Consider the following 12,391-nt stretch of genomic DNA (forward strand, 5'->3'; position numbering starts at 1 on the left):
GACACCAGATCTCATTACAGATGGTTGTGAGACACCAAGTGGTTTCTGGGAATTGAACTCAGGACCTCTGGAAGAGCAGGCAGTGCTCTTAACCTCTGAGCCATCTCTCCAGCCCTATTTCATTTCTATTTTAATAAATAAAGCTTGCCTGAAGATCAGAGAGTAAAACAGTCACCCTGGTCAGTCTTACAGACCAGGCAGTGGTGACACACACCTTTAATCCCAGTAGCCACACTAGTTTGCCACAGAATTTGGGCAATAGTGGTGCAAGCCTTTAATCCCAGCCCTAGAGAGGAAGATAAGACAGGAAGAGACAGCTCCTAGACAGTCTCATTCTGAGATTCCTGGAGACAGGATCACCATTTCCGATTGAGGAAGAGGTAAGAGCCAGTGGGTTGGATGTTTTGTTTTTCTGACCTTCAGGTTGAACCTCAAATTTCTGTCTCTTGGTTTTTATTAATTGTGCTACAACTAGCCCACTTCCAAAAAGGAACAATGAGGTTTAAACAGTAAAATACTTCCCCATCCCAAGTTTCCTTACTAAGGTTTTCAGAACAGATCCAAATAGTGAAACACTGCTGAGTTTCATGAGAGAGTCGCATTCCTTCCATTATCTGCTGCGCTGTGGTATTATTGCCATGCTTCAGTTCAACAGAACGGTACGATCCATCCATTCTGTAAATTCGAACTTTTTCATACTGGAAAAAAATAAAAGTCATCTAAGCTACTTGAAAATTACAAATAATGAGGCTGAAGAGATGGCTCAGCAGTCAAGAGCACTTGCTACTCCAGCAGAGGACTGGAGTTTGGCTCCTGCACCTACCTTGGTCTTCTGGTCCTTGTGGACACTCACAAACACATGCAGGCACACTCACATACACATTAATAATAACTATGTATCACAATGCAATAAGATACTTTATGCCCAACTTCATATCCTTCATAATACAGATGTCTAATGTGGGAACTATCAAAAACTTACTTCAAACAAGAACAGGCTGACAATATTTAGAAAACTATTACTTCAATTACATTCTAAATTTCCTTCTGAATGTTCCATGATCAAATCAAGGAAAATCTTTATTACTGTCTTTTATAAAATATAGTTTATAGAGTATTGAATATACAATGTAATGCCACAGGAAATATACACTTGGAATTAAATCTAAGAACCTCATGAGAAGTAGGTCACAAATTGGACTGAGGAAACGTGTATTAACAATAACTTATGCTAAGAGAAGTTCATGATGGAAGACTTTGAAAATGTAAGACATGGAATATTGGATTTTTAGTTAATTTCCTTCCTCAAGTTCACAAAACCCCCAAATAGCAGTAGCATTATCGATAGATTTGTACTGTTAAAGGAGGCAGTTTATCTCCCAAATAACTTATAGGCCAATACACGATTCATTTGATCACATTCACAATATAAAAGTTAGGCCATGAAATGTTATCTGACTGTATCATTAGAAACTGAATGATAGAGAAGGAAAACATAAGGAGGTCTCTATTGAGCAGGAAAGGGCTGAGAGTATGGCTCGTGAGTAAGAGCACTTGATGAGAAAGCAGTAAGACATACATTTAAACCCCAGCGCTCACATGGAAACTGTGTCTATAATCCCAGAGTTGGTAGGGTAGAGGAGGGAAGAGAGGAGGGTCCTGGAAGTTAGACAAAATGGTTGGCTTTAGTTTTAGTTAGAGACCCTGTATCAGAAAAACAAGTGGAGAAGTGGTAAAGAAAGACTCCTAACATTATCCTCTGGTCTCTAGAGCACAAATAACCACACACATGTACACATGCATGCACACACACATACACAAAACGAGGAAATCATCTATTTCACCATTGTGGAGAAGAAAATGAGTTTTTATATACTAACTTGCTGAAGATTATTAATGAATGGTATATAATGCTGCTGTTACACAAATGTTGCTTGGGTAAAACACATCAATGAGCAGAACTACTTACAATAAACATGTTAAATAAATCACATATAATTTGATGCAAAGATGTGTTGCATTCTTTTATTTTGCATTTGTTTAACTCTGTGGAGCTGTGATTCTTTGCCTGTCTAAAACACCTGAATGGCCAATAGCAAGGCATGAAAAAGGATAGGAGGGGTTGGCAGGCAGAGAGTATAAATAGGTAGAGAAATCTGGAGGGAAAACAACAAGGAAAGGAACACACCATGGGCCAGTAACCCAGCAACACAGCAAGTCATGGAGTAAGAGTAAAAGAAACATTATACAGAACTAGAGAAAAGTAAAAGCCCAGAGGCAAAAGTTAGACAGCATAACTTTTAAGAAAAGCTAGTTAAAAACAAGCTAAGCTAAGGCTGGGCATTGATAAGAAAGAAGAAGACCATGTGTGTATTTATTTGGGACCTGGATGGTGGGTCCCCAAGAGAGTAAAGAGTGAAACAAACAACAGGAAACTATCAATTTAAATACATTTGCCTCTAGGAATTCAGACAATTCTTACAGGTTTGTTTATGGCTTCTTTCAACAATTTTGCAGCTTCTTCCCAGTTATTTTGTTTGTTTTCTTCACAAATATTTAATGGGGATCTTCCTTGTTGGTCTGTTATGTGCTAGAATGGAGGAAGCAATGGACAAAAAGATATTACAAATACATGTTGTTCTGAAGGAACTTCTGGTTAAAGGTTAAGTAAATATTAACCATACTTAGTATATACTAAAAAAAAATAGAAAAGCTACAAAATTCAAAGCATTAGGAGGATTATGTTTTGTAAAAGTTCAGTTATAGATTTAAGAAAGGTTTCCACAATTTTACTTTCCTTTTTATCAAATGATTATTAGTACAAATTCTAGAAAATGGGTAAATGGTTTTCTTTCTTTAAGACATTTGGGGGGGAAATAAGATATAGAATAAAATTTATATATTTCGTAGAGATATATGTAATGACTATATGTAACAACACAAATGTACTGAATGTTATAAACTTTGCACTTGTGTTAAAATAATACATTTCATTGAAGTATACTTTATCATAATAATAATTCAAAACTTATGTTAATCACAGTTAACATATACATTATACTCTATAAAGTAAAATTTGTTGTTTTTAGTTGACCTGATTAGTATACAATAAATGCTTTTGTATCACTACTTGTTAGTTGCTGAACATTAAAATATAAAACCAGAAAATAACTTACTCTGTCAATGTCTGGGTGAGTTAGGAGGATCTGTACTATTTCTGCATGTCCCCCTCCAGCAGCAAAGTGAAGAGGGGAGCTGAGCTGGCCATTTAAAAGGTTTGGATTGCACTTTCCTTTCTCTAGTAATATGCGAGTGGCCTCAATTTTCCCATACCTATAAAAATAATAAAATATACATAAAAAACTCCATCTGAAATGCTTCAAAATTCAAATTTTACAAGATATGTGAAGGAAATCTAAAGAACAAATGAATAATGTATTAAGATACCAAAGTACCTAGAATGCTTGGGAATATTTTTATGTATTACTGTGATTCAATTTAATTATTTCAATTTATGACCAAGTAAGAGAAATATATTCTCAAAACAAGAGGAAAAAGATGTCCACTGTCTCCATATCTGTTTAATATAGTGCTTGAAATTCTAGCTAGAGCAATAAGACAACAAAAGTAGATCAAGGGACACAAATCAGAAAAGAAGTCAAACTCTAACTATTTGATGGTGATATAATAGTTTACATATGTGACCCCAAAAATTCTACCAAGGAACTTCTACACCATATAAACACCTTCAGTAATGTAGCAAGATAAAAGAGTAACTCAAAAAAAAAAAATCAGTAGCCTCCTTTACACAGATAATAAATGGGTTGAGAAAGCAATCAGAAAATTTCCCCCTTCACAATAGCCACAAATCACATAAAATATCTTGGAGTAACACTAACCAAGAAAGTGAAAGACCAATTTGACAAAAACTTTAAGTCTTTGAAGAAAGAAATTGAAGAAGAAACTGAAAATGGAAAGATCTCCCATTCTCTTGGATAAGAAGGATCAACATAGTAAAAATGGCAATCCTACCAAAAGCAATCTATAGATTCAATGCAATCTCCATTAAAATCCCAAAAATTCTTCACAGACCTTGAAAGAACAATAGTCAACTTCATATAGAAAAACAAAAAACCCAGGATAACCAAAACAATCCTGTACAATAAAGGAACTGCCAGAGGCATTACCATCCCTGACATCAAACATCAAACTCTATTACAGAGCTACAGTAATGAAAACAGCTTGATATTGGCATAAAAACAGAGACGTTGACCAATGGAATTGAATTGAAGACCCATATATTAATCCACACACTTTTGAACACCTGATTTTTGACAAAGAAACTAAAATTACACATTGGAAAAAAGAAAATGTCTTGAACAAATGGTGCTGGCATAACTGGATATCAACCTGTAGAAGAATGCAAATAGATCCATTTCTATCACCATGCACAAAACTCAAGTACAAATGGATTAAAGACCTCAATACAAATCCGCCCATACTGAACCCAATAGAGGAGAAAGTGGGAAGTAGCCTTCAAAGCATGGGCACAGGAGACCACTTCCTAAATATAACCCCAGTAGCACAGACAATAAGAGCAACAATAAATAAATGGGACCCCTTGAAACTTAAAAGCTTCTGTAAAGCAAAGCACACAGTCAATAAGACATAAAGGTAGCCTACTGAATGGGAAAAAAAATCTTTACTAATCCCACATCAGACAAAGGACTGATCTCCAAAATATATAAAGAACTCAAGAAATTAGACATTAAAATTCAAAATGACCCAATTAAAAAGTGGTGTACTGAACTAAACAGAGATTTCTCAAAAGAAGAATTTCAAATGGCCAAAAGATACTTAAGGCCATGTTCAACTTCCTTAGCTATCAGGGAAATGCAAATCAAAACAACTCTGAGATACCATCTTACTCCTGTCTGAATGGCTAAGACCAAAAACACTAATGATAGCATATGCTGTAGAGGATGTGGAGTAAGGGGAACACTCCTCCATTGCTGGTGAGAATGCAAACTTGTACAACCACTAAACTGGCAATCAACCTACCTCAGGATCCAGCAATACCACTCTTGGGAATATACCCAAAAGATGCTCGATCATACTACAAAAGCATTTGTTCAACTATGTTCATAGCCAGAACCTGGAAACAACCTAGATGCCACTCAAATAAAGAATGGATAAAGAAAGTGTGGCACATCTACACATTAGGGTACTACTCAGCGGTTAAACAACAACAACAAAAACAATGACATCTTGAATTTTGCATGCAAATGGATGGGATTAGAAAACACTATCCTGAGTGAGGTAACCCAGAACCCCCCAAAAAACAAATATGGTATGTACTCATTCATAAGTGGATAGCCATCTGTCTGGCACTTCAATTTTTTAATTATCAAAATAGTATACACTCTTTGAAAATTATTGGAAAAGATAAAAGATACAGCTCTAGTCCATGGAAATTTTAAAAAGTATTTTGGAAAAAAAAAGATTTTGAATTGAATTTTAAATATGACAGAACTTAAGAGGTGAAGAAAGTAAAAATTTTAGATTTGGGGAAAAAGGAGTAAGTAACACAAGATCTCAGGCGAGTACCAAGCATGTGCCAAGTACACTGAGTCAAGACCAGACATGCTGAAGGCTGATCTGAAGCAAAGGCAGAAAAGGACTTGCTGTTTGGAAAGAAGAGAATAGTAGAGAAGAAGGGAAGGGAAATTTGGTTTTCGCTGTAGTGCATTTGGGGGAAATGGCATATCAAATATGGTGTAATTTGCCTTCAGCATTTGCTTTCTTCCCCTCCACAAACCCCAGGCTTTCACCATACTCTGAACTGGCACTTGGATTCTACCCTGTCTTAGTCATATCACCTCACACTGTGGTTTTTACTACTTTTAATATGTTTTTTTTCCTTTCTCCCCATTTTGTTCAGAGTTCTATTATTGTTCTATTATTATTCTGAATTATGATATATTGTAGCTTCCTAATACATTTTAGCATTTTATTTCTGTTTCTCTTAAAAAGTTATCTCATTTTGCACAGTTTTATCTTCCTTTATGTGCTTCTCTTCTCTATCAACTTGGAAATCCCTTAGTGTATTCTTTAGTGTGCTTTATGCCACTAAGAGAAGGGATTAAACTGTTTAGTAGCAACTAAAAATGCATTAACAGTACTGAGGAAGGAGGAAAGGCCTAGAGTATTTATCTGAGAATATGTAAAACCATTCAACTGAGCACAACTATTGTTAAGTCTGAAAGAATGTATAATCCTTGACAAAGAACTCCTACAACACTGAACTCCATTAAGAAAAATATCCTTTCAGGAAACGACAGGAAAGAATGTGTGAGATAGACCAGTTCCAACAACAACAAGATTAACTACACAAACGTGAGCTTTGTATGACATTTAAACTTTTCTTATTCAGCTATTTAATACAGTTTTCACAACAAAGTATGAGTTAGGTAGTGGTAATTGTATCAGATTAGAAAAATGATGTTTGGATCAGTTATGTAATTATCAACAATTTCATGACTATGAGAATGAGAATCTAGTTTTCTGAATTCAATAGGAAAGGGCCAACAATAACAATATAATATTCAATAATAATGATGATAAGTAAACCCTTTTCAATTTCTATTTGCTGAAAACAAAGGAATAGGATGGAGTATTTTAGAAGCTTCATGACATGTTTTAAAACATAATTGGATGTCAACATGTACAAGAATGCAAATAGATCCATGAACAAAACTCAAGTCCAAGTGAATCAAAGACCTCCACATGAATCCAGTTACACTGAACCTGATAGAAGAGAAAGTGGGAAGCTGCCTTGAACGTATTGGAACAAGAGACCACTTCCTAAATATAACCCCAGTAGCACAGACATTGAGAGCAACAATTAATAAACGAAAACTCCCAAAACTGAGAAGCTTCTATAAGGCAAAGGACACAGTAAATAAGACAAAATGACAACCTACAAAATGGGAAAAGATCTTCATCAACCCCACATCTGACAGAGGGCTGATATCAGAACTTAAACTAGAAATCAAAATACCAAATAATTCAATTAAAAATGGGATACAGATCTAAACAGAGAAGTCTCAACAGAAGAATCTCAAAAGGCCAGAAGATATTTAAGGAACTGATCAACATCCTCAGTCATCAGGGAAATGCAAACCAAAATGACTCTGATTACACCTGTCAGAATGTATAAGATCAAAGACACTGAGGACAGCTTATATTAAAGAGGATGTGGAGTAAAAAGAATATTATTCTACTGCTGGTGGGAGTGCAAACTTGTACAGCCACTTTGAAAATCAATATTGCAACTTCTCAGAAAATTGGGAATCAATCTACCTCAAGACCCAGCGATACCACTCTTGGGCATATACCCAAAGGATGTTCAATTGTCCTTGTGGTAACAAGGGTGCTTGCTCAACTATGTTCATAGCAGCATTATTCATAATATCCAGAACCTCTAAACAGCTTAGATGCCCTTCAACTGAAGAATGGATAAAGAAAATGTGGTACAGTTACAAAAAGCAACGACATCACGAAATTTACAGGCAAATGGCTAGAACTAGAAAAAAAAATCATCCTGAGTGAAATAACCCAGATCCAGAAAGACAAACATGGTATGTACTCACTCATAAGTGGATACGAGATATAAAACAAAGGCTAACCAGACTATAATCCACAGTTCCAGAGAAGTTAGGTAACAAAGTGGACCCTAAGAGGGATGCATGTACCTCCCTGGGATCTCCTGAGTAATCTGGGGGTGGGGGACGGTAGATGGTAGGATGAGGGGTGAGAACATGAAAGAATGGGATGGTGAAGTTGAGGGAGGGAAGGAGTGGGAAAGCAATGAAAGAGTTATCTTCATAGAGGGAGCCATTATGGGGTTAGGGAGAAACCTAGTGCAAGGGAAATTCCCAGGAATCCACAAGGATGACCCCAGGGTGCCTGAACTGGTCTTCTCCTGTAATCAGATTGGTGAATACTCTTTCATCATAGAGCCTTCATCCAGTAAATGAAGGAAGTAGTTGCAGTGATCCACAACCAGGCCGAGCTCCAATAATCCAGTAGAAGAGAGGGAGGAGGGATTCTATGGGCGGGGGGGGGGGGGGGGGTAGCTAGATAGGGAAATCTAAAGACAGCTGAACTCACGAACTCTAGACAGACACCTGTGGAGCCTGCATGGGACCCAACTGCATGTGGGCGACAGTTGTATAGCTTGGTCTGAGGATCCCCTGGCAATGGAACCAAGATCTATCCCTGGTATATAAGCTGGCTTTTTTGGAGCCCATTCCCTAAGGTGAGATACTTTGCTCAGCCTTGATGATGGAATACAGGGGGGAAGGGCTTGGTCCTGACTCAACTTAATGTGCTAGGCTTTGTTGACTCGCCAAGGGAGGACTTACCCCTTCTGAATGGAAAAAAGAGAAGGAATGGATGGTAGGTGGGTTGGGAGGGAGTGGGAAGAGGGGTAGGAGAGGGAAATATGGTTGGTATATAAAATGAATCAAGAATTTAAATAAAAGAATATATTTCCAAGATAAAGTAAGCTTTTTACTAGTTTTTACTTCTTTTTCTTTTGAGATAGGATCTCACTATAGAGCCCTGGCTGGTATATAAGCAAGCCTGGCTCGAACTTGTAGCAATACTCCTGTCTCTGCTTTCCAGTTGCTAGGGTTACAAGTGTGTAGCACCCAGCATGGACTATAACCATTCTTTCTTCAGATTCATATTAATCCCATAATGATTATCACTTTCAGCTAACAGAAAATTTTATCAAAAGAAAAATTTTTCCTTCTGTATTCTACTAATAAGACATTATAACTAAGAATAGTAAAAATTAATTTTAGATTTAGACATCACACAATTTGTACATTTTAACAATTCTTTCTCTTCTTTCTCTCCTTCCCCACCCCTTCCCTTCCTTCTTGACATATTAGGCATATGCCCTACCACTGAACTATTCTTCTACCTCAATCATATTTATTAACCAAAGCCAACATTTATTCAACACTTACTATGTGCTCTCAATTACTTTATTTGTATTTTCCATTTTATCATTTTAAACTCCATCTTGTAAATACATAAGCAGGTTATTAGGATGTTAAGTAACTTAGTAAAGACCATACTTAGGAACTAAGTACTGCTACTAAAACCTCGGCATAGCCCGAAACACATTAAATGTTATACCATACTTCTGTTTCTATGTGGTAGGCAGTTCAAAGTTTTACTTTTCTTTTACTAGAGAAGAAAATAACCTCTAATAATAGAAAGCACATTCAAATATATAAATCTGAGATTCCTAAATTAAAGTTCACTAATGTTGTCATTCCCAATTCTGCAGCAAATTTTGAGGATTGAATACAATCTACACCTTCTTTTTAGCTCTAATATTGTTTCTACTACCAGTATTTATTAGTTATGTGAGGAAAGATATACTAGATCAGTTAAAGATTATTTAGGGTAGCTTTCCAAATATAAATATAAAAGCTTGATGGTTTCCCCCCTGCTACTGGGGATTAAACCCCGGACCTCATGTACACTGATCATCAAAGGCTCTGCCACTGAACTATATTACCTAACAAGAGCATATTTATAGATAAACAGAAAAATTTTCAGAGAAATAGAAAAAGCATGTATATTAAAAATAACCATTAAACAGCTCAATACAAATATTAGAATCAGATAACTAAAAGTTTGAATTGGAAATAACTCTAGAATGGTCCAGTTACTACTTGTTACTTCTGTGGTGCTGATGATTGGACCTGGGGCTTTGCACACACTAGGCAAGTCTATTTCTCAACCCCAATTACTGTAATTTACTTATAGATAAGCTAACTGAAAAGTAGACAGTTCTGAAGTTCCTTGCAAGGTCAGTGTGACACAACTAAAATACTCTGGACATTTAATAGGAAGTAAATAATGCAGTATTCTTTAAAAAAAGATCACTTAAAATAGTATATTAAAAGCAATCTCATAAAAAAATGGAATGACTATGTCTTTTTGAGACAATAATCTCTAACAATTCATTACTGCCGTGAAATAAAAACTCAGTTCAGCTAAGCATCATTATTATGTGAGAAGAGTAACAGTGCCAAGAGGTATACTGGAAACGAACACAAAGAAAAACTCCAAATATGTTCCAATCTGGTAAAATAGAAGGTAATGATTCTAAGAATCTCTGAAGAAGGATTTTTTAGGCTTATTGATACCTTAGATTCTGAAAGATCTAAACGGATAATTTTCTTATCTTCTTCTTCTTCTTCTTCTTCTTCTTCTTCTTCATTATTATTATTATTATTATTATTATTATTATTTTACGTTTTATTCAATGAGTCTTTCACACCATGCACCTAATGGATAATTTTCTATCATGATATAAGGTCAAATCCCATGTACTTAACAAATGTCAATTTTACAGTAAGAATAAACCAATGTAATACAAAATAATAGTATCATGAAGAGGCAATATCACTAACATTTTTTTGCACTAACATTTTCTAACTACTGGCCATTTTACTGTATTGCTTGCTATGACTAAGAAGACTGCCAGTGCTTTACTTGTGGCAGATTTGGTAATTATGAACAGTAGCATACACAGAGTTATCAAAACATCAGAGTAGTATGCTCAAAAGACAAACATGGCATAGATGCTATTTGAAATGAGAACAGTTTTCTAATAAGAAATAATATAATTATAAATTCAATTTTCCTAAAAAAATAATCTATTTACCAGCATGCATAATGGATGGGTGCCCAGTGGTCATTATCTAGTTGGTTGACTGAAAATCCCTTACTGAGAAGATGGCTTAGTAATTCTGAATCTCCTTCACAGGCATTTCGATGCAAAGGAAAGTCATCAACCCATTGCCGTTCTCTAATCATAAAAAAGAAAGTAAGACAGCATAAACGTTGTGGAAACTCACATTACGTCAAAAACAGAAGTGACCCATCTATGAAGAGGACCTATCACTGTGCAGCTGCCTGTGACCACACTGCTTACTTACTGCCTAAATACATTTCAACATCAAGTTATGAGAGCCAGTTAGAGTAAAACCAAAACAGTACTTGTCTTCCATGACACTGCTCGTGCTTCGCTGCCATTTTTCCTGTTTGGGGATTTGGATTTTTGAGTAGTCTGGAGCTCCTAGACCAAAGTATGGATTTATTACCACTTTATCTACCTAGAAAAGGAAAAAAAGTTAAAATAAAAACTCCTTAAAAGTCTCATATACTTGATTTTCATATATATAAATAAAGCGTCGGTACTATTTTTATGTTTACCATGACAACCAATGTGTTTTTGTTACATTCGAAATGTCTTTTGAAGTAAGAGTCAACTGAATCTCTTACCCGGTTTGTGTACTGAAGCTCTGATCCAAACAAAGGGTTGTAAATGCAGGCGTCTGCTTTCTCTAGGGCTAGCATTTTATTCTTTATTTCTAGTGCACTATAGCCCATATGCAGTGAGTTTTCTGTCTGACCTGACTCAGCAGCATATGCAGGGTTTATAACATTTGTCTTTAGCCGCTCAAGGGGAGAAGGTCGGAACAAAGCTGGAATAAAGTGAGACTGGGCATGGCGTTCATCCAGCCACCTGGCAGAGAAAAAAAAAGTCAAAGGTGATGGTGACAAAGGCAGACTGCTCTAGAACTCTGACATGTGACATATTCTAATATTATGTCCAGCTTTAAAATATGTTTAGTATTAAGTATTTAATAAAAGCTTGTCAATAGACACAGCAACTATTCTAAAATGTCTATGCCATTATAATCATAAAAAAACTTTAGAAAATATAAAATACTTCTGTACTGGGCCTCCTGAGATGTGATACTACCCAGAAGACAGACTATAACTGTTCACTGACAAGAGTAACTACCATGCCTCCTTTATCAAAAAAAAAAATCTTGATCCTGAAAACTGAGAAGTGTTTATTATTTTGGAAAGATAAAATAAAATTAATATCCTCTACAAGTAGTCAAGGCAAACTTAATTGGGGGATTTTTTCATCCTTATAGCTAAAAAACTGACCATTTTTTGAGACAACAGGTTATTTTTCATTAATATTTTCCCACAAGTGAACCACAGACTAATTTCAATTATGGTTGATTAAAAATATTCTTAATGTGTTTCTTACTTATCCAAGGCTATTAACATCCTTGCTGTAAGTGTTGCAAAGTGAGTACTAGACTCACTACAAACCCTCATAATATCTTGTAAGCAGTAAAAAATTGGGCATCCAGGAGTATATGAATATTTAGTATTATCTGAAAAAGAAAAAGAAATTATTCATTACATAAAGTTTACAAACACGTGTTCTTAATGTAGAGCATGTTCTCAAAATTTGTGGACTACAACAGAAACTGTTCTG

At 35.6% G+C, this 12,391-nt stretch overlaps 1 protein-coding gene across 1 annotated transcript in view; it reads right to left on the reverse strand.

The window, feature by feature from the left end:
- Krit1 (KRIT1 ankyrin repeat containing) overlaps positions 1–12,391 on the reverse strand; it is a 40,010-nt gene that overhangs the window by 18,630 nt on the left and 8,989 nt on the right. Inside the window, 7 exon segments of the mRNA XM_038318548.1 lie at positions 542–698; positions 2,483–2,590; positions 3,177–3,333; positions 10,754–10,897; positions 11,089–11,204; positions 11,374–11,617; positions 12,158–12,287. Of these exon segments, the coding sequence (XP_038174476.1) occupies positions 542–698; positions 2,483–2,590; positions 3,177–3,333; positions 10,754–10,897; positions 11,089–11,204; positions 11,374–11,617; positions 12,158–12,287 (1,056 nt within the window).

This window comes from Arvicola amphibius, chromosome 2 (assembly GCF_903992535.2).
Source record: "Arvicola amphibius chromosome 2, mArvAmp1.2, whole genome shotgun sequence".
NCBI lineage: Eukaryota > Metazoa > Chordata > Mammalia > Rodentia > Cricetidae > Arvicola > Arvicola amphibius.